The sequence below is a fragment of the Branchiostoma lanceolatum genome, chromosome 13, assembly GCF_035083965.1.
Source record: "Branchiostoma lanceolatum isolate klBraLanc5 chromosome 13, klBraLanc5.hap2, whole genome shotgun sequence".
Lineage (NCBI taxonomy): Eukaryota > Metazoa > Chordata > Leptocardii > Amphioxiformes > Branchiostomatidae > Branchiostoma > Branchiostoma lanceolatum.
Genome location: NC_089734.1, coordinates 15,743,700 through 15,770,543, shown reverse-complemented (window position 1 = coordinate 15,770,543; position 26,844 = coordinate 15,743,700). Strand labels below are relative to the sequence as shown.

At 40.0% G+C, this 26,844-nt stretch overlaps 1 protein-coding gene across 1 annotated transcript in view; it reads left to right on the top strand.

Moving 5' to 3' along the window:
* Positions 1–26,844, top strand: part of LOC136446901 (ubiquitin carboxyl-terminal hydrolase 40-like) — a 34,761-nt gene that overhangs the window by 5,658 nt on the left and 2,259 nt on the right. The window contains exons 6-29 of the mRNA XM_066445547.1: positions 457–603; positions 3,145–3,288; positions 4,406–4,458; positions 4,622–4,734; positions 5,344–5,444; positions 6,137–6,205; positions 6,787–7,058; positions 8,115–8,272; positions 9,220–9,301; positions 10,461–10,632; positions 12,445–12,532; positions 12,696–12,769; positions 13,346–13,553; positions 13,859–13,902; positions 14,174–14,247; positions 14,519–14,645; positions 15,869–15,926; positions 16,403–16,450; positions 18,454–18,542; positions 20,463–20,705; positions 23,681–23,877; positions 24,401–24,550; positions 24,936–25,001; positions 26,115–26,457. Of these exons, the coding sequence (XP_066301644.1) occupies positions 457–603; positions 3,145–3,288; positions 4,406–4,458; positions 4,622–4,734; positions 5,344–5,444; positions 6,137–6,205; positions 6,787–7,058; positions 8,115–8,272; positions 9,220–9,301; positions 10,461–10,632; positions 12,445–12,532; positions 12,696–12,769; positions 13,346–13,553; positions 13,859–13,902; positions 14,174–14,247; positions 14,519–14,645; positions 15,869–15,926; positions 16,403–16,450; positions 18,454–18,542; positions 20,463–20,705; positions 23,681–23,877; positions 24,401–24,550; positions 24,936–25,001; positions 26,115–26,457 (3,120 nt within the window). The remainder of the gene's footprint in view (positions 1–456; positions 604–3,144; positions 3,289–4,405; positions 4,459–4,621; positions 4,735–5,343; positions 5,445–6,136; positions 6,206–6,786; positions 7,059–8,114; positions 8,273–9,219; positions 9,302–10,460; positions 10,633–12,444; positions 12,533–12,695; positions 12,770–13,345; positions 13,554–13,858; positions 13,903–14,173; positions 14,248–14,518; positions 14,646–15,868; positions 15,927–16,402; positions 16,451–18,453; positions 18,543–20,462; positions 20,706–23,680; positions 23,878–24,400; positions 24,551–24,935; positions 25,002–26,114; positions 26,458–26,844) is intronic.

Here is a 26,844-nt window from a genome sequence, read left to right as displayed (position 1 = left end):
TTTGCGTCCTAAATTACCAGTATGTCCTACATACATGTAGGTAAGGTAAAGCAGTCACCCTCAATTGAGGTGAAGCATGATGCTTTTTCAATTAGCTAGTGGTAGTGCAATGCGGCTTCGCCACGGCTGGCGTTTTTGGCCAAGCACCCCGGTCACCCCTACTCTTCTCGATAAGTGTGTTGGGTTCTTTTACGTGCAGAGGTTTGATGCTTGAGGCTTATGCCTAAAGCTCCCTCATACACGGGGCCGCCGGCTTTATGTCATCATCCGAAATGACGAATGCAATCCCTTACAACATGTCCAAGCTGAGCCGACCTTAGAATCGAACTTGGGCCCCAGGATCCACGGGAATTCGATCCAGATAGCGAAGCAGCGGAGTTGCGTTACCGCTTGCGCCACAGGGACAAATTTAAGTCCGGCATGTAACTAACCACTATCATCTTCATGTTTTTACAGGAAGATTTCCAGGACCTGACCGTTGCTGTAGCGGGTTATCCCTCGCTACAACATGTCCTGACTGACCAGTATGTTGAAATGGAGAGACTTGAAGGCAAAAACCAGTACAGATGTGAACAGTGCAACAAGCTGGTCAATGCAAGGAAGGCAAGTTTGATTCAGTTGAAACTATTGAAGGAAGTACATACATGTATGAAGGGGTCTGTCTTACAAATTAGGGGCAAGAGCTGGCATGGCTCTACCTATACAGACCCTACTGTAGTATAATTATCTCCATGAAAAATGGAGATATAGTTTTGGGTGTGTCTGTCTGCAGCGCTCGTGAGTGCGACTCGCATACAACATGTATGCGACCAGTTTTTCGAAAATGCGACTAGATTTAAAATCACGGTCGCACGGTGCGACAATCAAAAATTAAGACCTGCGCCAGGATAATGCCTGCAGAACTATATATATTTAAAGCGGTAAGCCGAAAATATAGGTATTCCAACGCTACCGCGAATATCGTCGGTGAATTTTCTATCATGTTCCCACACCCGCGGTACAAAAACCATCCGTTCCTAGTGGCAAAGTCACCCATAGAAATAAAGGATATACGTTTCTCTCCTTTGTGGTGTATTTGTTTGATTTGTAAAATGTTTCAAACGCCAAAACTTTGTCGATGAAAGTGAGCGCTCGCCGGACGCTCGCTGTTTTCAATGGCGGCCATGATGTATATGAAAAATAGACCGCAGCAGAATAAAAGGCCTGTTTCCTGCGGTCATATTTATACCTGTTCAAGCGATGATTTTTACTATCAAAGATTGATGAATCAATTCAAGCGGAGTTTTATCTAAAAATATATCAAATTTTCCTTTTGTCACCGGTATCATTTCAAAGCTCATTACCTGCCCGTTGTTATGTTGCTACTTTCATTCTGCTGCTGTCTCTACTGCACAGCGGCGAATCACAAAGCTTTCTCCATGCGGTAGGCCTGTCATTGGATGGCGGCGCCGCGCGGTCCTGACGCGCGAAATTTGAACTGCGCGTTTCGAAGGAACCGAAGATATTTGACTGGTTCGGCACAAACAGATCATTTTTGATACTATTGAGCAAGAATTTTAACGATATTAAAGTATTTTGGATTACTTGTAGACAGAGGGTGAGGGTAAAAGGAAAAGAAATGCCTGTAAAAATGTTGAACTTGATGCCAGCAGTGAAGTTTCAAATTATGGAATGTGACTTTGTTTTGGTCATGAACCCAATAGCTAAGTTTTAGAGTTATCTATTTATTTATCATTCAAGGTTATGTGAATCATTACTTGCCTTGTTCCAAGTAAAAAATACCATTGTGTATTTTTCAACTTGTTGAACTTGAGGCACCGTGGCCCCCGGATAGGGGCCAGCCGGGGAACCTATGCCGAATTTTTCTAAAAATCCATCGTACTAGTATCAGTATGTAGGAAGGTACATATATTGAATGAATTGAATTGCCAATTGTTCTGCACCATCAATGTAGGCTTTTATCTTTTATGATCTATTCAAATACTTTATTCCCGGTTGTTAACATTGATTAATAGGAGTATTACTTGGTATAGCCAAGACTTTTGCTTGTTCTTCCAACTTTTTGTAGTGGTGCTCCTAGATTTTTGCTGGTGCTTCTAACTTTTTTGAGTTAGGAGCACAGTGCTCCTAGGCCTAAAAGTTAGTCTGGAGTCCTGGTCTGTCTGTCTGTCTGTGTGTATGTTTGTGTTTCTGCACTTCTGTAGTCAGCATAACTCAAGAACCTCATGATGGATTATGATGATATTTGGTATGTGGACGGGAGTTGTGAAGCCGAAATTCAAGGTCGATTTTGGACCCCCTGGTATGTGACCTTGGTACTGCAGCACAACTTCCATTTTTGTATCTTTTGACCTGAATGTGCTGTGGTCTTGATTTGTAGGTGGCAGATAGCTTGTGATGTAATAAAGAAGTGGTGTAGGTTTGGGCCCCCTAGCAGCTTGTTGTAAAAGCACAAACCTGGGATTGAATATAGATTTAATAGAGGCCTACAGGTTTGTACGGAGTAATACTGTAAACACATTATTTTTTGAATTTGCGTGGTTTTCATTTCATGGTAGGTTGAAAATGAAAATCGAAGCCAAGCCATGACGGAGAAAATGGAGTGTTTGTGGTGGTTTTAAGTTCGCATTTGAAACAATGAATAGACAAGGTGGTAGGAGGGCTGAAAAAATTACGGTGGTTTTAAGTTCGCGGCAAAGAGCTTACCCCGAAAACTGCGAACATGAAACCACCACAAACATTTTTGCATTTACAGTATTCAAAGAATTCCCTCATGATCAGCTTTATGCTTGTACCTTTTTCTTTAACGATATTGCTCGGTATAAGGTCCGTGTTGGCCACTACGAATATACTTAAGGCACTGAACTAAGTTGAAGAGATAGTGATGTACATTTGTTTTGAAGATTTGTGGCTTGTATATGTGTGGGAAGCACTCCCCAAGAAGAGAGTTCTGTATCTTAGCAGTTTGTGGAAAAAGCTGTTGCCATAGAAAGACTTTGAGACAGATATTTGGACCGTGTAGTAATGTGAGTGAGAGGAGTATCTAGTTGATAAAGTGTAAATAAAGTATATGTCGCTGTTTTTTTTTTGCTGCATCAATAATCTGTATTTTTTTTCTCTCTCCTCCCCCCCCCCCCACTCCAGGGTGCCAGACTGAAGAAGCTCCCCCCTATCTTGTCCTTCTCACTTCTCAGGTTCAGCTACGACTATGTCAAGTGGGAGAGGTACAAGGAGACGGGCAAGTTCACTTTCCCCAAGGAACTGGACATGGCTGCATTCTGTCAAGACGTAAGGAACTAAACATTTATTGTTAAATCTTAATTGATGTAAGAAGACATGTTTTTGATATATGTAACTATATAGAATCACATCTTAACCCTTGACCTGCAGGACCCCTATATATATAGGGGTTGCACATTACAGAGCCTGTATGTGGGTTCTGTATACATGTACAATTATACGGGTTGGGGGTATTTTTCAGCTAAATGCATCACACCACAGTGAAACGCACCGAATGCGGAAGTAACTATGCCACAGCAGCGTAGAAAAAGTCAAGGTGAAATGACCTGATTAAGAAATCAAATTAATGAAATGAGTTGCGTAAAAAACGCCAGCAGGACAAGGGTGAAAGAAATGTTATAGTTACTGTATCAGATGACATAGTTTTTTCTCTGCCACATCAATAGTTTCTTTCTCAGAAATATTATTTAACCCTCTTGAAAGAAAACGAATTACAAAAGTTGTATTAAAGGCATCCAGAGCATTTTATGAGGCCTGAAACTTAAATAAAATAAATCCAATTTCTAGTCATTCCTACACATAGTACATGTAAGTTTCAATAACACTATATCATTACATATCGACATTAAAGGAGCGAAGATATGATGTCGCGTGGTGAGAACTGATAGAAAATCCAAGCCCTAATAGACTGATCCTGACTGTCCATCACAATTAGCAGTTCAACCAATGAGAGAGTGACTGCATGTCCGTCAAATATTTGCATTTTTATGTTCCAACTTTGCATTTCAATCTATGTTTTGACGGAGGTGGGCGAGGCTATGGTATCAGTCTATTTATAGATCACCATGCATGTAGCTTATTTTTGTGCCGCTTTTGATCACTTTTGATAAGAAATCTGCACGCAAATGTGGTAAACAGCGGCATTGAATGTCGATTTCATAAAGATTACAGGAACTAGAATATTTCTAGTTTACAAGCCTCATTAAATGCTCTGGGTGCCTTAAAAATTTCACTTTTTAAAAGAATCTACTAGTATGTGTTGGTTTCAAAACAAGTTCTGCAGTAGAGCAGAGGGAGAGAGAGAAGTGACTTTTAATAGTTTTATATGGAATTACATATTTACATTTACCCATATGTTTCACACAAACATATATATGATTTACAGGCAGATCAAGAGAAAGACACAATGTACGAGTTGTTTTCTATGGTCATACACAAGTAAGTTGTTTAGAAATTTTGTTTACATCATTTACTATGTAGTGCAATATGTCACGCTATTGTATTTGATAGATGTAAGCATAATCTTTATTTGAATATGATTGACAAATGATGATGATGATTCTGAGATGTAATGCCCAGCATTGTTTTGGCTACACCTCAGGGGCAGTGCCCATGGAGGTCACTACCACGCCTACATCAGAGATGTGGACAGACTCGGAGTGTGGATACCTCCGGAGGAGCAGGAAGTTGCCATACCTACAGACCCTAGTACAGGTAAAACACAAAATCAAGGCCTAATAGATGTTTTCAGCAATTTCCAAAGGATTCAGTGCTTTTGTGTTTGTACCATTTTTGTGGCAACTGTTCATTATTAATTAGTGTCCAAGTTTGCAAAATAACACTGTTATAATTTCTTTGTGAGTACAACAAAACTATGCAATAGCTGTTACTGTGACGTACATGTACATGTACATGTATATGGAATGTCATTTTGTAATGTACCAGTGACCACCTCTACAATGTACATGAGGATCACATGGCCATTGTGGACACCTGTTAGACAGTGTTCTTTTATATTATATTCTTATAGTATTTTTCCTATTGTCCTATAGCTAAGCATTAATGTGTCTTTTAAGTGGTCACATTAGACAGGCCTGGCTGTATATTGAATGTCATTCTGTAGGTACATAATGTCAGTCAAACTTGTCCTGCACTGTCAAGGGATGTAGTCAGAGTGGTAACTAACTATAGAGTCTTGATGCTTGTGTCAATGGGAAAAATTACTCAAGGAACCAACAAAAAATGGTCACAATGACCAGGTGGTTCTTTTGCAGGGGTTATCGCTTGTACAGGTTTTATTGGTTGTACTTTGCCGCAATGCAGGGAAGGTTGACTACATCGAGGTCAGCAACCCCACCCAGCTGCTGAGGGCCATACTGCAGCAGGAGGGGGAGGGGGGCACCACGGTGGACAAGCTCAGTCAGGTACGGAGAAAATTCAGTGCAGCTTAATAAAGTTATCATGATGTTAACTCACAGTTGCAATGGCTTAAGGGGTAGAGCGTTCACCTTGCATTTGGAAGGTCGTGGACTCAAACCCTGGCCCTGTGTTATACTTCAGACTTGAAATATGGTACAGAATGCTTTTCTTAGCACCCAGCACTTGGGCAAGAGTATGAAAGTTTATGAGAAAGAATATAGAACTTTAACATACCAGACTATCAGTGGACTAGCCCCCTACTGTAGTTTACTTGTGTGGGTTGAAACGGAGATGGGTACTGCCCCTATTCACTGAAAGGCTTGGAAAGCATTTTTGACTGATGACATCATGATAATAGCACAGAGCTAATTCATTTGCACGTATATTTGATTTTTGACTGTACTACAGTGCACTTTTTTCCAGCCAGTCTGACCAACTATACAATACCTATTACAAAGGGCTAACCATGGAAATGGTAACAATACACAATATACAACAAAACATGAACAATTATAACTCACTATATACATGTGCATGTATACTGTACTTAACTATCAAACAATTTAGTATCATAATCGAATACTGGATAATACTAATACTACTATGCCACCCATCCTCTTGACAAGGGCTTTCTGAACAAGGTTTACTTGTACTGAATTGCAGTGTTTTAACATAATTAAGTTCATGTTGTTTCCAGGCTCTTATGGCACAAACTGGAGTGTCATGGAACAAACGCTTCAAGAAACAGTATGGACCAATCACAAGGGTACGTTGAAAAGACTGGTAGAATGCAGTTGTATCTCATTTAAACTTTAACAGAATCGATAGTTTTGTTTTCTGTAATAATTCGTACCTATTTTAAACTCAACAACCATGAAGATGATTAGAAAGGAAGGACACTGGACCCCAAAATATTTTCAATTAAATTTTGTACTTTAACTTGAATGCCCTTTGGTCACATACTGCATTGATTTTGTAGCTTGCAGGTGACTAGTACATGTATGTTAACAGACTGCAGTACTTCCCTTTTCTGCTAGCTGGCATTGCAGTACTAGACAGTATAGTACCTTAATGCTTGTTGTACACTGTACTATTACAGCCAGTATGTACCCATCTGAGTAATGAGGCTGTTGTAACATGCTTGAGGCACCTCCTCTGGCAAGGGGTCCCCATTTTACGTCCCTTCCGAAAGACGGTGCAGCTCCTACCAGGAAATGTTTCCCAGATTCGAATAGACAAACTTGCAACTCAGGAACCCATATATGTATGATTACATTTGCATGCCTGTAGATGCCTTGGTTAGCAATACTTTAGCCAGAGAATCTGACATCTTCTAACTCCTTACAGTTCCTCAAGAAATATGAAGACATCTTCGAGCTCAACCCTGTGGTGAACTGGGTGTCACTCAAAGAGCCGACCGGCCCTGCAAACGAGCCCGACACAACAGCAACAAACACAGCGACAAACAGCCTTTCAAGTGAAGACAGTTGCAAGAAAGAGGAGACATTGTTAGCACAGGAATGCAGCTGCCCGGCAGCAGAGGGAAAGTGCAATTGCGGACTTGGAGAGGAGACTAGAGCACCTGCAACGACAAATTCAACCGAGAACGATGCCAAAAGGTGACATTTTGCATCCTCTGTTCGTTTCGTTTCAAGACAACCTCATTTGAGGTGAAGCATGATGCTTTTTCAAGTAGCTAGTGGTAGTGTAATGCGGCTTTGCTACGGCTCGCGTTTACAGCCAAGCACACCGGGTCACCCCTGCTCTTCTCGATAAGTGTGTTGGGTTCTTTTACGTGCAGAGGTTTGACGCTTGAGGCTAATGCCTGAAGCTCCCTCATACAAGTTCTGTAGGCCTTCTTTTATCATAGTGAATCTTGCAGTTTGAATGTAGCCAACATTTTGGTAGGCTGCAGTACTCCCTTTTTCTGCTAGGTGGCATTGCAGTACTAGTCTTTTTCCCCACAGTTGTTCAAGATCACAGAGTGGTCGTTGGATTGAATTGTTCATTGACAATGCCCATCTTAATCTTGCTACTATTCTAGACATTTAGCTCCACATATTTTATTATAATTCTGTGTCTTTTCATGTCAATTTTACCAAAATGTGAGTACAGATTGAATTTCTTAGAACATTTCATGAAGAAAAAACAGGAAAAGTATTCTGACCAAAATGTTCCAGTCATAGATTATATGAATTGTCATATATGTCTATGCAATGCTTTTACCAAGAATATAATAATCATTGATGATAACTTTGTAAATCTTTACTTGTTTGTTTGTTAACTGCATACTTGGTAAACTGCCTCATGGCGCAACACACCTGGTTTGTACTGAAGAGTACCAAGCTACATTTGTACAAGCTACATTAGTTGATTCACCCACACTGGAAAGGACCCCTACTCTTTTCAATAAACCTGGTGGGTTGAGGTGTGGCTGTCCTCAAACATGGGACTTCTATTCAACGTCCTAAGCAAGGGATGTCCCTAGCCAAATCTAGGTACTCATTTTCACCTGAGTGAAGTCAGGAAACTGGTGTTACTTAGTGCATTTCCCAAGGACACAACATCGGACATTTTTGTGCGTTTATTTCATTACTGTGTAGATCTATAAAAAACCCTGAGAGGTGCTGATAACTGTATTTGTTTGTTTGTTTGTTTGTTTGTTGTGTTGACAGGCCCACTGGTCCCTCGGAGGTGTTGAACTGCTGGTTTGACTTTAACGACTCGCGTGTGCGCCCCATCCCGGAGTCGGAGATAGACACACAGTACCAGGGGAAGGAGAGTGCCTACATGCTGTTCTACAGGAGGAAGTCACTCAACAGGCCACAGGAAGGTTGGGACATATATACTGTAAATTAGGAAATGTTTGCAGTGGTTTTATATTCACAGTTTGTGTGGTGATCTCTCCACTGTAAAATTGCAAAATATGTGTTTCAAATACTAGTATATTACTAACTGTACTACAGAGTCTGACTTGTTTCAACTGCAAACTTTAAAAAAACACATTGAAAACCTCCTTCGGCAAAGTTAAGTTTCCACAGAAATAAATGGATTTTACTAATGACAGTAACTACAAAATGTGAATGTAGCAAAAATCATAGCACTTGTCTATACTCCTTCTGGATAGTTCTCAAAAAGAAGAAAACTTCACTAGTTACATATAGTTAAGCATGCAATAAGATAGAAATTAAAGTTTGAAACTTATTTCTGACAAGCTCTTCTAATATTGCATAGTACATGATTGTTCTCAAACCTTTGTCTAATGAAAAAACTTAAAGGCATCCAGAGCATTTTATGAGGCTTGAAACTTGAATAAAAAAACTACAATTTCTAGTCATTTCTACACATAGTAAGTTTCAATAACACTATACCATTACATATCAAAATTAAATGTGCAAAGATACGATGTCGTTGTGTGGTGAGAACTGATAGAAAATCCAAGCCCTAATATACTGATCCTGACTGTCCATCACAATTAGCGGTTCAACCAATGAGAGAGTGACTGCATGTCCGTCAAATATTTGCATTTTTATGTTTTAATTTTGCATTTCTATGTTTTGACGGAGGTGGGCAGGCGCGTGAAACTAAAAGATCACCATGTAGATTATTTTAATGCCGTTTTTGCGCACTTTTGATAAGAAATCCGAACGCAAATGTGGTAAACAGTGGCATTAATTGTCAATTTCATAAAGATTGCAGCAACTAGCATAATTCCAGTTTTCAAGTCTCATAAAATGCTCTGGGTGCCTTTAAATCTTGTACCATTTGTTCTGGTGATAGCTAAAGGCCTCCCCACCTACGGCATGCAGCCCTGGCAGTTAGCAGAAGTCATTGAAGAAAACTCCAGGCTGCAGAAGGAAAGGTTGGTACATAGTTTCTACATGCAGTTTTAAAGAGCAATGATTTTGTTGTACATTTAATGTAATACTATGTGCTTGAAGGAATCCTTAAAAACCATAAAAGATTTTGAGCGTTCATGTAAGGTGAGAGAAAAATCTAACCCTTCTACATCTAATTGCTCATATTGCCATAACAGTATATTTTCTTGATTTTTGGACATTTTCAGATAGAAATATAGCAAGAGTATATCATAAAATCTGAGGGCAGGGAGGAAAATTTGAATATGAATGTATTAACTCCATAAAACTGAGTAAGGTATAAATCCGGTCCCCAGGCTTTGTTTTCATTATGTACTTCCAGTTAAGCAACTTTGTTTATTATTACTATGTACAACTTGCTAAACTTTCTTCCAACAATAAGGTATTCACGGATCAAATTTTCAACGACCACTGTCGCCTTCTTCAGGATCGATACTGACCAAACACTTCCGAACGTAAACTCGCTAGAGTTACAGACACGTGACTTTATTGACACATTTCTTTACGGATACGTGACGTCAGCAATTGGTCAAACGTGCGAGGAAGTTTATAACGCCCACAGTCTCTGTTTAGTGATGGCTGGAGTGCCCTGATGTATATGGCCTCCTTTATACCTCTCATAAAGTAGTCCTGCTCAGTGTCCAGTATTCTGACTTGGCCCTGTAAAACGGTATGGTCCAGAGATTCAAGGTGTTTGCGTAGTCCAGTGGTTAGCGATCTTGCCTCTAGAACTAGAAGCCCCTGGTTCGATCCCGGCTGTGTCGCTCACCCGACATGCACGCTACCGGAAAGGGTTGCAGTCCTTAGGACAGGACGTTAAGCCGTGGTCCACTGTTCATCGTGCTTGTCAAAAAGAGCTAGGGGAATTTCCCCGGTACAATAAACCTGTAAATACTGTACATAGCATTTGTCTTCCTGTTACGACCAGTGGAAGATTAGCTCATTTGTTCATTGAGTTCATTTAAGCTAAACTGGTTCAAGTCACTTTCCTTTCCTTTGTTTTTTAAAGCTGAGAACATAAAGATTAGAATGGTGTGGCCTTAAAGACAACGATAAGTGAAGTTTCACAGCTCACACATTTCTTAAGACTGCTCAGCAGCAGACACTGATGTTAAAAATGACGTGTGTGGTTTATAAACACAGGGAGGAGTATGACACAGCAGTTAACACCATCAGTATAGACGTGCTGGTGTCCCACGAGTACATGTACCAGGGCGGGGCTCTGCAGACGCTCCCTGGTTGTCATAGCAACGTCATGAGACTGACGCTGGACAGGAGGAAAAGTGTCGGAGACCTCAAGGAGTCCATACAAGAGGTGGGTATGGTTTGTAGACTGACTTTAAGGCCTAGAAAAAAACTGCTGACCCTAGCCTTTTTTTTGGTCAAACACTGGCAAGGCAACATTTTCGATCTGAGTCACACAGTCCAACATCAGTCTTACATATTTTCTTGCAGACTTCCTGTATTTCACACTCTATCTGTTGACAGATGGGGGCTTTGAACAGTTGATGTGAGAATGTGTAGTAAATATATTGTACTTCTTTCTTCAGTTTATTGATATTCTAGTGCTTATATCAATCAATCAATCAATCAATCAAATGGTTTATTATTCATAAAAAGGCTTTGCAGCCAAAGGCTGAATTGTGCCCTCTGTACATATTGCACTTTGTTTTCACTATCAAGACATTACACAAATCATTTAAAATCACTTACTATGGTATTAAAACAATTTCAAAACATCGACATTAAGTTAGTCTATCTTATAACCGTTTGCTTATCAAATAGACAATTAAACGGTTATAAGATAGACAAATCTAGTTCATTTCGCAGGATTCAGGAGCCGTAACATAGATGGCACCGGGCTATTTCTAAATCTAGTCGTCCATGCTTGTACAATGTATATCATTCTGTATAATTACAACATGATGTTGAAAATACCTGAGTGTGTGTCTTGATGCATTTCAGTTTTGCAATGTTAAACTGTATATGTTGGATCACACCGGCCAAAATCTAAGAAAGAAAAAAAAGAAAGATTAGATTAGATTAGATTGAAAAGATCCCTACCTACCGTTACCCCAATTTTGTAAGTACCGTTAGCAGAAACACAACTTTTTTCTCTTACGCCTAAATGGTAATTGGACATAAAAATTGAGATACCATTCATTAACTATGATTAAGTAGTGATTGTTTAGCTGATACACGGTAGGCAGACTATATACTATACCGTTAGCTACTATTTGCAGACTACTTCATATTGTTCCCAATCTGGTCTCATGTGTATTCAAATTGTGTTTTACCTTCAGTGCTGAATGGCGCATCGGCTTTTTAGCGAATGCCCACAAACGCCCACTCTGGCGAAGTCCGCGCTGCACGAATCTAATTTTTTTTGCTCGGAATATGTTCAGGTTGTGCTCCCATTGATTAATCCTGAGTTTCAAGTCAATCCATCGATCCGAAGTTAGATAAAGCGAACTTGAAGATTCTTACCTGGCTTTTAAGCGAATGCCCAGCAAAAAAAGACTTTTTAGCAAATGCCCAATATATCAGCCAAAATATCGGCCATCGTGACACGGGCGCCAAATCTAACGCCATAAACATGTTTAACAAGTTGTTCCCTGAATGTATACTCAGTTTCCGTGCTTTACACGCCTGTAAAGTCACTTTATTTTACGAAATACACGGCGCGGGAATCCACGGCCCCGGACGTAAAAATCTAATATGGCGGCTCATTTGCATATTTGGGACAGGTTACCAGCGGCCTCTACCCCGTATACGTGCCGTGGGTCGCGCCGTGTATTTCGTAAAATAAAGTGACTTTACAGGCGTGTACAGCTCGGAAACTTCGGATCGATGGATTGACTTGAAACTCAGGATTAATTAATGGGAGCACAACCTGAACATATTCCGAGCAAAAAAAATTAGATTCGTGCAGCGCGGACTTCGCCAGAGTGGGCGTTTGTGGGCATTCGCTAAAAAGCCTGTCCCGCTGAATAGGTGTCTCAGTTCATCAAATTAATTCTTGTACTACTGTAGCTTAAGAGAATGGAATTTTTCCTACACATTTTGTCCAGGGCTTGAACCATATTACATAGTTTCTGGTAAATGTCTTTTTTTTCTCCATATCCAGATGTTAGGAAGCCTGTGGGCTGGACCCATGTGCCTTCACATATCCAAACATCTGCCAGCAGGCTTGCACCTGTATGACTTTGTGTCAGGTAGGCTTCATACAAAAACTTGTAAACCGTGTAAAAAAAGCCATGATTGTACAAAGGAAATTAGGTTTCTTAAATATTTACTTTCATTATTGGTGTCTTTCTAGATGTTGCAACAGTAAGCTTTAAACGCACACCCTCTCATGCACATTCGTCCTTATTTCAGAGGACGACAGTAGAAGAGTTCAGGATGCCGGTATTGCCGAGGGAACCCAGCTGTTTGTGTGGGATGGACATCAGGTAAAAGTACTGTAAATGCAGAAATGTTTGCAGGGATTTATTTTCGAGGTAGAGAGAAAATGAAGTGTTCGCTGTGGTTTTCAGTTCGCATTTGAAACAATAGTAGTGCTGTGGTCACATAATGGAAACACTTTTCACTGTGGTTTTATGTTTGCGGTAAAGAGTTCACCACAAAAATCGTGAACGTAAAACCACCGCGAACATTTCTGCATTAACAGTTACTGTAACATTCTCTGTATATCCATCTATCCATTATATTGAAATTATCATGCTCAGTACTAGTTTTCCATAATGAAATTGTGAATTATCTCCAAAATGAACACAAAATTTTTCTAAACCTTTTTTACGTTTTTTGAGATGCGGAAACAACTACTTCTAGATTAAATTTGAAATTTGAAAAAAGTTTGATCATAGGTATATATGAATATTCTTTACTCAATGATATATACAGTGTGATAGTTTTCTATGATTTTCATTATGCGTACATGACTTGTATAGATATGATAAATAATTGATATGAATCTGGTTAATATGAATCTAATATGAGAACTATGAATTTGTTATTTCACTACACAGGTAGGAGGCCTGCCAGTGCCGTCAGGGGAGCGTTGGGAACCCGTACTCATCAGTGTCATCCACGGTAGCGGCGCCGGTTGCCATAGTAACACCAGCCGGGGGTTCCCAAAGTGTTCGGCGCTGGGAGAGGTGCGAGTCCTGGTGTCGGAGCTGACCAACATTCCTGTCCAATCACTGGTGCTGACCAAACTAGCCGACAAGAGTGGGGGTAAGACATTGGGTAATATCTATTGTTAACAACAAAAGTGATATGGCGCTCGTGTTGGCGAACCGGTTAGAGTGTTTGGCTCAGAACTTAAAGGTCCTGGGTTCGAATCCACCGACTTTGTGTACTTATTGAAAAGAGTCGGGCTCTATCTGGGGGTGACTCGATCAAACCTGAGTCTGGTCTTATACAGCTTCTACTTACATGTACAAGTACTACACAAAACTGGTGTGTTACGTCCTAAGTTATTTTTGGCCGTTATGTGTAACAAACAAAAAAGTCAATACCAGAACTAAAATCTCTTCCAGATGCAGGTGAAAACCATCCATCCCTTCTACTTCACAATTCTCAGGTATGCTTTTTGATCATTTTATTTTTCTATAAAATTGGAATATACACATGAAATTCCATATTCTGTGATGCCTTTCAAGTAACTTTTGATTAATCATTAAACTTAAATTGATAATCATCATCAACTGTGTTAAGCATCAATTCTGCAGTCATGAGAAATGAGCTGTTAACTGTTTTTCTTCGTTTCCAATGTCTTGCAAATACATGTTTGTATCTTACAAGGTCCCTTAAGTTAAATCACCATCACTGAGAAGTTGAAATTTTCCTCCCAGGACGGCTCCAGTTTACAAGTGTTGGGTTTCCAGGATGGAGACAGACTGTTAGCTGAGACTAAAACAAGCAGGAGGTAAGGTTACCTCTCATTTATGTTTAAAAGTACTGGACATGTATTATAATATTTTCACAAAAAGCCTGTTTTAGTATACAGAATGTTCTTGAGATCTAAGTATGATAAAAAGCAACATATGACTGGTTTATTGAGTGAACTCTCTTTGCATCCCAAAAGGGCTGAATTGCAAAATATAGAAACATAGCCTTTGCTTACTTGAAAGATCTTATCAAAATGATAATATTTGTGCTTTCATTTCTCTATGATAATCAGAATTTTTGGCCTACAGAAAGAGAGGAGGCAGCCCAGAAGTGCAGACCCAGGGACAGAGTGGAGTTTCCCAAGTCACACTGTCTGTAGAGGAACACTGTAGTGGGAGTAACATGTCTGCAAACATCACCATAGATACACAGGAGGTATGCCATTTCTGTCATTTTGCACACAAAAAATGTTACAGGGGAGATGCAACAGTGAGCGCCTGTGCCTAGACCCCACGGTGAAAGACCTAAAGTAAAAACAAGAGTTTAAACTCCATTGAAAATCCTTTTTGGTGGGATTTTTTGTGAAATCTGGGCAGTATAGGAGTGGCTGTGGTAGGATAGACTCTGTATTTGCTGAATTCGTTAAAATAAAAGGTCTGTCTGTACCTTGTGGGTTTTGGCACCCCCATGATACAGTGGGATGGTCTTCAACTAGGTGTCTGAAGCCTGTAGGACCAATCCAAGGGCTCTGATTAGGGGGGTTTATCTGCAGACTAGCCGTATAGAATTTGTCCGGAATGCATCTGATGACAGTTGATCATAACTGGTTAGCATTTGAGGTTAAGTTTTTGTAGTCTGATGTTTTGATTTCTGAGATAATGACACCTTCTTTTTCTTCACTTCCCCATGCTTAGGGCAAGGAGGTTTAAACCTCCTTGCTTAGGGCTACATGTATTACTGGCATTTATTGTAACTGTTTAGTCTCCCCTACAGTCAAACCTGTCTACTGTAAAGGCAGAAATGTTCGCGGTGGTTTTATGTTCGTGGTTTTTGCAGTGAACTCTTTACCGCGGACTTAAAAACTACTGTGAAAAGCCATTCCATAGTATGACTGTAACGCTACTATTGTTTCAAAGGCGAACTCAAAACCACAGAAATTGAATCTTCACGAACATTTCTGCATTTACAGTATTACACATGTTATAAGAAGAGAGAAGATTATGTAAATTATAGATAATCTATTAGATAAAACATAGCAGAGTTTCGTATCATTCTCTAGGTTATATGATATTATATGATCTGCTTTTATTTGAACACATTTAGCCCCAGTTTGGCCATAGTTATGTCATAAACGTCATTGTTATTGTCATTATTGAAACCCCTTCAAAGAATTATTTCATAAGATAAAAGGAGATTGTATGAGAAATTTGTACTGGAAAAATGCAAATACAAGTGACATTTTTGACTGTATACACTGAATCCATCGTAACTAATGTAATTTGCATGTTCCCAATTACAAGTATGAGATGCTTGAAGTGTTGTGTGCCAAGCGTTAATTACAAATATTTTCCCATTACAATTAACAAACCGTTTTATTACATGTTATGACATATATGATGTGTATCATAATTTATGATATGTAATATTAATTTCTGAAGACTATAGGAACAGTGAAGACTCTGGCACTGTCACAGTTTGAGCTTGACGATTTCCAAGGTAAGATTTTTGTTCTTCATTTTATCTGTTGCTGTACCACAAATATTGTATGACATTGTTGAAATCTTAGCTATTATCTTTTAAAAAAAATACATGTTAGATTATCAAAATTTTTCAGTTTTGTTATCATCAAAGCTTGATATTCATGGCAACATTATACTAATTCCTTATCACTGATTATAAAACTATTAAGTTCAAACATAGAGTAATCTAATTTTCTTTGAGGTGTTTTATTTTTGTATCATTTGAGTTGTGTTAATTTCAAAGTAGTCGAACATTATATTGTTGCAGTTATTAATATTTAACTGTGTATAATAATCTGTTTCTAATTTTATGTCAACACGTTATATCAAACTGTAAATACAGCCTTCATACACAAAGAATGAAAATCTATATTTTGCAACTTAAGTTTGACAAATTATCCTTCTTTTGCATGATAAAAGTCCCAGTATGTAACCATCAACCTTTCTACCTAGGAGACTGCCATCTCCGCATACTTAACACCCAGGGAACGGGGCCTCCGTGTAAGTGTGTGATTATTTCTCCTAATTAACCGCAATCATAACCGCCTCGTTAATGTGGATATAATTACAGAAATGAATTATAGATAGCGTCGGATTGGAAAGTGCATTAGCGGGACAGTGTGAAATCGTTGCGGTAAGCGTAGCGCATGTTGAGTTGAAGTTGAGTTTATTAGCTTGCATTTAGCATCCAGTTGGAAAGATTATAATTGCTTTTTCAGTATGCGTATAAGCTGGAAAGATGAACAGGGCTTGAAATACTGTAAATGCATTTTATTTCGCGCCAAGGTAAAAATGGAGTGGTTTTAATTTTGCGGCCATGCTATAGTCACATACTGCTTCAGTATTGGACAAAAATGTTTGCGGTGGTTTTAAGTTTGCGGCCATGCTATAGTCACATACTGCTACAGTATTGGACAAAAATGTTTGCGGTGGTTTTAAGTTTGCGGCAGTGCTATAGTCACATACTGCTACAGTATTGGACAAAAATGTTTGCGGTGGTTTTAAGTTTGCGGCCATGCTATAGTCACATACTGCTACAGTATTGGACAAAAATGTTTGCGGTGGTTTTAAGTTTGCGGCAGTGCTATAGTCACATACTGCTACAGTATTGGACAAAAATGTTCCCGTGGTTTTCTGTTTGCAGTGAAACGGTCGCCACAAAAAACGCGAACATTAAACCACTGCAAACATTTCTGGATTTACTTATTTCTGTGTACCTGTGTCCTGGTGAATTTGCAAGTTAGATGTGCACTTGAATCTGAAATTCTATTGCTAACTTCAAAATTCTAAACAAGACTAGAAATACAACAAACTTAAGGTTTTATCATTTGCCAAGAATATGCTGAATTCTAATGTACAGCCATAGCTTTACATATACATTGTGTATAACCCTATGCAAATATCTAGGTGCACTGGTGCACCCACAGGTGCACAGTTCCAATTTTGGGTGCACAAAAATGCATTTGTACCCAGAACTATAAATGCATTCAGGTTTGTGTGGTTTTAATTTCGCGGTAGGTTACGAAAATGGAGTGTTCGCAGTGGATTGAGTTTAAAACAATAGTAGCGCTACAGAAACACAGGCAAAAAAATGTTCGCTGTGGTTTTAAGTTTGCGGCAAAGAGCTTACAGCTAAAACTGCAAACTTGAATGCAGTATTTCGAGCCCTGCATTAAAGGCCCTGATAACAGTATCAGACACACATGAGAAAACAAGTGGTGTGTGGCATCACGTTAAGCCAGCCATGTAATGTGCTTCCATCGCACCCCCCAATTGAACCATTGACTAGGTAATTACCAAGTACAAGTCGAACAGTGGCAAGGTCGTCTGGGTTAGGGTAAAAGACGTGCGCGGAATGGCTGCGAAATCGGCCTCGTGCGAGGTTCAAGTACAATGGCATCTTTTGTTGTTAGAGAACAAAGATCTCGAAGAAGAATGTCTATCAACTATTTCGCGATGTTTTGTGTTGTCTTTCCTACAATGTCCGTCTTACATTAAGTCACTGTGGTAACTTTTGTTAGAAGATTATTGTTTTAAGAGAACAAAGACATCAAAGAAGAATGTCTAGCAACTGTTTCGCGATGCTTTGTATTGTCTTTTCCACAATGTCTTACATTTTAATGTACAATGTTAGTGGTAGCTTTTGTTACAAGAGAGCAAAGACATCAAAGAAGAATGTCTAGTGACTGTTGCATGATGTTTTGTGTTGTCTTTTCTATGATATAATGATAATATGATAATGCATTGTACAAATTATTAATGGCAGTTTTTGTTGTAAGAGAACAAAGGCATCAAAACTCAAAGTAGAATGTTTAGTGACTGTTTGGCTATTTTTTTTTTGTCTTTTCTATGATGAAATTAGTCTAACATTTTAATGTACAAATAAATGGCAGCTTTTGTTTATTAGTAAGTGAACAAAGATATCACAAATAGTGTCTAGTGACTGTTTGGCTAGCCTATCTTTTGTGCATCTTTTCATTACTCGTGAATTCTTTCATCCCCAGTATATGAGGACCAGACTGTAGAGAGTGTGAGTTTGAGGACAGACGCACGTTTGAGACTGCAGCCTGGCAAGGCACCGTCAACGCACCAAGTAAGACTCATCAACATTCCTCTAACATGCTTTTTTTTTACTCGTCTGAACCTTTACACAAACTGTAAATTCGTGGCGCTTAGATGTTATGACAACGTAAGAATCAAGAGTTTGTGGTATCTTTGAGTTTTCAGTTGAAACAGCAGTAACTGTTACTAAAACAGTTATTGAAGTCAGAGCAAAATGTTTGCAGGTATGACAAGTGAATTCATGATGCTTAGATGTTATGACAACGTAAGAATCAAGTATTTGTGGTATCTTTGAGTTTTCAGTTGAAACAGCAGTTAAGTTACAACGGAAGTCAGAGAAAATATTCACAGGTATGATAAGTTTAAACCGTGAAGTTAAACTACAGCAAATATGCTGTATTTGAAGACTTACACTATATATAAATAGCAACTTAGACCGGCATTTGAACTGTTGCCAGTATCAGGGTTGGTATACTGTAAATGCAGAAATGTTTGTGATGGTTTTATGTTTGTGGTTTTTGCGGTGAGCTCTTTGACGCAAACTTAAAATCACCGCAGAAATTTTTCGCTCCTACCCCCTTGTCTACTATTGTCTCAAACTCGATCTTAAAACCACCATTTTCTCTCTATTCCGAAATTAAAACCACGCAAACTTAAAATAATTTACAGTAGTATGTGCCAGTGTTGCTATCGGTTACCGGGCGTGGTGGTTTTACGCTGTCGCTGCAGATTGACAGTTGCAGCATACGGATAGTGTGGGAGATGTGTCTAGACTTGCCTGGATTGGAGGATTGTTTTACATACTGATACATGGTGTCATATGAGGACAGATTTCAGTTGATACTAATCATAGATTAGGGGGTGTAGCAAGCAATATTAGCATCAAAGATTATGATTTTACTTTCAACAGTGCCTAAGCCTCATTCATAAGAAATAATTGTGTGGTCATTTTAGTGCATGGTATGATATTGAATGATCTATTTCAAATTTTGAATATGCATGCAGCAAGCCTATTTCCTCTCTATGGTAGCCCTATACAGTACCCATTGAAAATATGACTGGCAACAGGTTCTTTCATACGGACCAGGTAGCAAGATAAAGATGGATACCAGGCTGATAGGGATGCACATAGCTGGAGAGCTGTGGGTGTACATGTATATTGTACATCTAGTAGTAGTAGTAGTCCACTGTTTTCTGCTGCTACAGTAGTTGAAACATCCTGCAGCCGCATTCAGTCTTCCTTCAGTCCCTTCCACTTTGTCCGATTCGCTGCGAGCTTCCTTAGCTCCCGTAAGTTTCTTTCTGACCACAACGGTCCTTGACCTCTTTCCTTCAGGTCTGCCCTCAGTAGACTCAGTAAGTTTTTGCAGTGTCTTCCTTTTCTGGAACTATATCTGTTGCATCCTATCAGGGCAAAGTCTGAAGCCTGTTGTGCAGGTGTGTCGGTCGGCATTCTCAGAATGTGTCCGAACATAGACCACCTGGCGTCTTTCACTTATGAACATAAAAAGTCATGAGTGGAAAAGATCTTCAGGCTTAATTAGGTTGTTATTCTACACTGTCCAAGACATGGTACCTTTTTTAATCAATAAATGACATTGACATTGACAATAATCAACCTTCCATCTATTCCACTACGATACTGTAGATTATACTTACAATTTTATAATGACCATGTGTTAATAATATACTTGCATGGTTGTTATTGATTCCAATGATTTTGTACTGTACTATTTTGTATTGTATTCTATACTATGTAATACTATAGTGTGATCATTTTACTGGAGGTTATGTAATACAAGTTGTATGTTCGTCTGTATTTTGTGTGTCAGTCGTTACCAGCGAGAGCTGCCTACTGCTGACCCAGTGTAATGACTCATTGTCAATAGATACAAATACAAAATTTATACAATATATGACATGACACATTCTCTTTTGTGACTGTTTGTAGATGGTGCTCTATGTCAGCATGCTCCCGTCCGTGGACGATGTGGCTGATTTCGAAGTCCTCACCGACAAGAAGGCGACGGTTGGCGACTGTCTGCGGCAGACCTGCGCCCGGGCGGGCATACCGCCGGAGAAGTGGCACCTCCGACGAACCAACTGGTGTGGGGAGGCAGAGGACCCTCTGAACGACCTTGACTTAACCCTGGAAGCAGCGAGTCTGCACCACGGTGACCTTGTAGTGTTACAGGTCTGGCTTCGTGTCATTCTGCTCTGTGGGTTCATCTTAGGCCATACCGGTTTAACAGTGCACACCCCAGTTCTTCCGCGACAAAAAAAGTGACGAAAGGGTTTCGAGGGGCTGGGTTTGAGTTCACATTTCTCATAATGTGCTTCGAACTGATATTAGATACTAGCATGGCTGAAAAGCGTATGAATTGGTGTGTTTTTGGTGAAAATTGCGAAAATGCCAAATTAATAATTGATTAATAAAAATAATTCACCAAAATTAGAGAGGTTTAAGAAACAAAACTCAGTTGGTCTTGTAGCGGAAGGGATAGGCTTTCACCCCATACAAAGTTGATTTACTTCGGAATAATTCCCTGGAAGAGACAGTACCTAGACTTGAGGGTGCGCAGCCTCGGATTGAAACCCCAAATAAACTGGGGTGTGCTCCCTTAATTATATCGATGACATCCTCTGGGCACCCTGAAACTGATGCGAGCTTGTGAAAAAGACTTAAAAGATTAGAAAAAAAAATTAAATCGCCTTTATTATGAAATCCAAGTGGTCAGGAAGGCTGGACAAATGACTTTTTTCTTACTCTTATCCGTGACCCCTGAGACCCCCTCCATTTCGACCTTGTTGAAAAGCGGTCGTGTGGCCGAACAAGCACTTCGAAGAAAACTAAAGGCTTTGACTTGACTTGACACAGAACATTGGTATACCAAAGAATGAATTCTTTACTTTGTTCTTTTACATCTTCTTCTTTGACTCTGAATTCGACACATGTTACAACTCTAGTCTGTGTAACACAAATGGTCACTGTCCAGGGCTCTTTGAAGCCTCCTCTAGTAGCCTGGAAGCCAGACTGTTTTCCAGGCCCTTATGAAGTCTGGTCCCTTGGAAATGGAGTCAACATTGCCCCAAGGAAATATTTCCTGAAAGCCAACTGAGGTACAGACTGTAGACCCTAAGCCACAGTCTGATCAGGTGACACAGGAATTGCTCTCAAGCAGTGGCTTAGGGTCTTCCTTTAATTTATGTCAAGGAGCTGTGGCAAAATTTCCTTAGCAGGATGTTGGCCCTGGAGCTGAGAAGCTTATTCTCCAAGCAAAGGTTTCAATGGGGAGGGCTAGGAGTGGCGAGGAATTTAATGCTTCCCGTAAAAATCCCGGCCACTCCTAGCCCCTCAATCAAAACCTCTGCTTGGAGAATAGAGGAGCTGGCCTGTGTAGGCCCTGGAAACACGCTGGATTCCAGGCTACTCCTCTAGGGGTATGACCATTGGATTATGGCTGAAAGAAGTGTGATTTAGTCAGGCTAGTCACATCCTTTTCTCTTCAGTTTTTGTTTCCAGTCTTCAACAATGTCGCGGGGTGTCCCTGTGGTGTAGTGTTCTGCGCTTCTGTTACTTACCACAGCTGGTTCTGATTACTTGGAACCAGAAGACCCGACAGGCCTCGAAATTAACTTTTTCCCCTACTGTCCCAACATTGTCCCAAAAGTGGATTTCAACTGTCCCGAAAGTGTCCTGAAGTGTCCCAACCAGGGCCAAAGATATGAACTTAGTGTCGGGTCTGCATTCAGTTCCAGAGGTTCATGTTCAGGTTTGGACCTATACTCAAGTCAGGACCTGAGCCCAAGCCAATCTTTGTTAGAATATTTTTTTTTAGTTATATACAAAATTGTGTATTGTAAAATAGAAAATTGCATGAAATTTGAAAAATATAATACATACAAAGGTATATACACTCAGTAGTAAACACAAGTTTCAACAAAGTTAACAACCAGAAATATTGTTCCTGAATGAAATAATGTATTTTAATAGGTTATAAAAGAAAAAGCATAATTCTGCAGAGTTTAAAGACTTCATTGATGCGGTGGCTCTTGGGGAGGTAGAACAAATCCGAAAATGTTTGATTTCTAATCTTGCAGGGCAAACCTTAATCAAGTAATTGAGGTGTGACCATCCCTCTGCTGACCCCCTGTCAGGGGAGCAGACATGTGCCACAGCCTAGCTGGGACAGGCTTTCCTTTCACTATGCTGAGTGATAAATGATGATTGATTTTGAGAAGACTAGTACCACACCAAAAACAGTGGGTGGGACCAGTATACAGTTTCACAAGGAAGGAGCACAGTGGCACTCAGGAGCCCTGATTGTCCCAAATATGTCCCGAATTGATTATTGAGTTGTCCCAGGTCAAATTTTGGTGGCCCCGGGACATAGGGACATAGTTAACTTCGAGCCCTGCCCGAGTTCAACTCCCGGGTAGGACACCTCTGGACAAGAGGCACATTAAGTCATACCAAAGACTTTATTTAAAAAATGGTACATACTTATGAAACAGTATGGAAGTTAAGGTGGCAGTACACAGTATTTGTCCGCGACCCCTGGGGTCTATGACGCGGGGTAAGAAAATAGTGCGCACTAAATCGTGGACCGCATGTATACACTTGAACGTGAAAGCCAGCGAGGCATGAACTTTACTGAATGATAGCATAATAAGGCGGCATTTCGATCGTATGAGTAAGATTGTGAAGCTTGCCGATTCGGTGTATACATGCGCGTGACCTTTGCAGCAGCCAGCTTGGGTGAGTCGGCTGCAGTTCGTATGACCTCGCATGACCCCATTCCAAAGAGGGCGCCAGAACGTAAAAAAAACACAACTTTTTTTGTTTTCAGTTATATTGTAGAATGTACCCTCAATTTAAACATATTCGTTTGTCGTGCTTCAGAAATGCACCGTACTATATTTTTTCGGCGTCGACCTCAGTCAGTTTGTGGTCCTTAACTATAGAAATCCCCATACTATATTAGGCGAAATACTGTGTTCTGCCACCTTAAACACACTCCACTGCCAGTGGACTAGCCCCCTGCTGCAGTGATTGCACCACAGTGTGGCCCAGGGCTATGAAACGGGGATGGGCACCGCCCTATACACCTTATGGTGTGGGAGGATTTTAACTAATTTTTAACTTCAACAATGTCAATGTTGTTACAGGAAGGCAGGATCCCGCACAAGGGGTTCATCTGTGTCCCCGTCTACCTGTACCCCTCCCCGGAGCAAGGCATGCTGGGAGGAGGAGACAGCGGCATGCTGGGATGGATCACCGCTGGAGTCAACAGTCTCCTGCACAGTAAACCTGAGGACAGAGGGGCGAGTGGAGTCTTGTTTCTCGGTGACCTCGAAATTTCCAGGTAAGCTGTGTTGCAACTTGTAGACTGATTTTTGTTGCTCTTTTGATGGAGATGAATTTGACACACACAGTCAAAACTGCCCAAGAAGACCACTCGGGACCGATAAAATCTGGTCTATGTGGACAGGTAGTCACTAGGGACAGGGTTCTTAATGGTATTGTCAATAGGGAAAATTATCTACATGCATAAGGGACCACCAAAAGCAGTCACAATGGACGGTGGTCTTTATGTACACTTGTAGAGGTAGTCATTTATTCGTACAATAAAGGTCTTTCATTCAATTCAATCATTCATTCATTATATAGGTTTGACTGTACCTAAAAGTAAGTTTATTCAAAGTACTAGGCAAAGTGATGTCATGGATTCCAGGACACCTAGGGCCCTGAGTCCTGTAAAAAGATTGAATATCTCTCAACGTTCAATTTGATTCCTACAAATTATTGTAGACTTGCGGTGACTGTGGTAACTTGTGAAAAAGAACTTAGGTTACAGAATGCATATCTTTGTGTTTTCCCCACTCCAGAGAAGCCACACTGCTGGACCTGAAGACTCATCTCCTGACCCTCCCCCACATGAAAGACGCACCCATCCCCACCCCGGGGTTCCTCAGGGTCAGGACTGTCGAGGGGGGGCGCCCAGCGAGGGTACTCAGGGGGGGCAACCAGACTCTCAAGTAAGTTATCATCATAGTTCACTGTAATCAAAGTTTTATGAAAAATTTCTGATTATTAAAAGTTTATGGTTGGCCTGAAAAATCTTAAGTTAACGAAATGGGATTTCAAAGTAAGGAGGATAAAAGTTTCCTGAACATATTCAAAATTAAATAACCCTCATTCTTGTTGATTTGATAATTTTTTGGTAGAATATGTTCCTTGAAGTTCTGTCAGTAGTGTTAGGAACTAGTATTCTGAAAATAATTGGTTGAAATGAAAGAAGCAAGTTGCATTTTCGTTAAATAAGGATGAAATTATGGTTAGTGTTCTTTTTATTGTTCTAGTCATATCTTATAAGCTAACGTTATTATCATAATAGTATTCACTTACTCTGTTCCACTTCAGGTATCTCAAAATCAACAGCGCCACCCAGCTGTGTGTTCAGGTACTGCCACAGGAGGAGGATCTAAGGTGAGAGTGTCTAATGTGTAACCACTTGGCGCCAAATTTATTATCTCCATGAAAAATGGAGATATAGTTTTGGGTGTGTCTGTTTTTCTGTCTGTCTGTTTGTGTTTCTGCACTACTGTAGTCAGCATAACTTTAGAACCTCTTTATAGATTACGATGATATTTGGTATGTGGGCAGGTGTTGTGAAGCCGAAGTTCAAGGTCGATTTTGGGCCCTCTGGTATGTGACCTTGGTACTGCAGCAGAACTTCCGTTTTTGTATCTTTTGACCTGGACGTGCTATGGTCTTGATTTTTGGATGGCTGATAGCTTGTGATGTAATAAAAAAGTAATGTAAGTTTGGGCCCCATAGCAGCTTGTTTGGTTATATGGTTAGACAGTAAGGAGAAATTTAAACAACGGATTTAACGTCTGAGCTATCATGTACTACGCCAAAAATTTAAGATGGGTATCCAGATCTTTGCAAGAAGTAATCTCTTGTGACTTAGCCCTTAGTAGCCCACTGGAAAAAAGCCATCTATTTGTATAAATTTTTGCTTATTCAATAAACAAAGCAACAAACAAACTATGATAAAAAGACATAACCATTAAAACATAATCTGGTAAAATGAAGACGGAAAAAATGCCCATAATTACTGTAGTTCACTTTATCTTCACAGTATCAAAATTTCACAATGTAAGGAAAATGAACATTTTCACAGAACTCTAACTTCACGGTGGCGGCAGGTGATTTACAGAATGGATGTGTGAGGGAATCGTAAATAATAACAACAATTTTTTTTTCACGGTGATAATAAGTTCACGGTACAGAGGTGACAGTGAACATAAAGTTACAGTGAAAGAAACAGGAATTACAGTATTCTGATGTTACCATAATGATGTCATTCTGTACAAAATTATGATTTGTACGGTATACACAGTGAATGTATTTTATCCTCTCTATAGTCCTACTATCATATTTATTAGCATCCTGTGTACTTTCACTACTTTGTATTCTATTCTAAGCCAAGCAAGTTGAATATTGTTGTAAAAGTCAGCGTAATTCAATTTTTATACTGCAAGGCCGCTTTTATTCTCAATAAACCAATCATCATCATTCTCTCTCTCTTCTCAGCCAAAGTGTCCTTGTGCTAAACTTACGACGGCGGGTGCCAAACACCCGGGAGTACACCCCAGAGGAGGAACTCCTATGGGATACCTGCAAGGGCGCCACGCCTTCCGTTCTAAAACAAGTCATCGCCGATCGTTTTGTTCTTCCGGTGGAGAGAGTAGCCATCGCCAAACAATTCCCCGAGAAATTCCAGTGGCTCACCATCCAAGTACCGAAGAATTCAGGAAAACCTAAAGGGAAGAAGAAAGGAGGGGGAGGAGGGGGTAATAAGGGTGGAGGGGGTGGTGGGGCAAACCTGAAGAAACCCCCCTATATGCTGAAGGATGGGGATACACTAGGAGTCAAGGTAATAGTTACATTCTTGTTGATACTTGATTAATAAGATTGCTTGAAAAGTTTGTATAACTAAATTGTCTTTCAGGTTTGTACTGTTACTTTGTTTGATTTGCATAACTCACCTTTTGCCTTTAGGTGTAAAATAACCGTTTTGTATAGTAAAGATTCAATTTTGTTTGTATATGGTGGTTTCTTTTTCATGCGTTGAGGCACACAGGACAGCAAGTTTCCTTGCTGTTTCTGTAAGAATGATTTGCTAGCCATGTACCCAACTGAATGTGTATTGCATTCAGACTGGATATAATTTAGCCAGTGCACATCAGGATGGACCCCTACTCTTATTTATAAGCGTGGTGGCCTGGTGGGTTCTTAAGCTATGTCTCTCCTCTCCTTAACA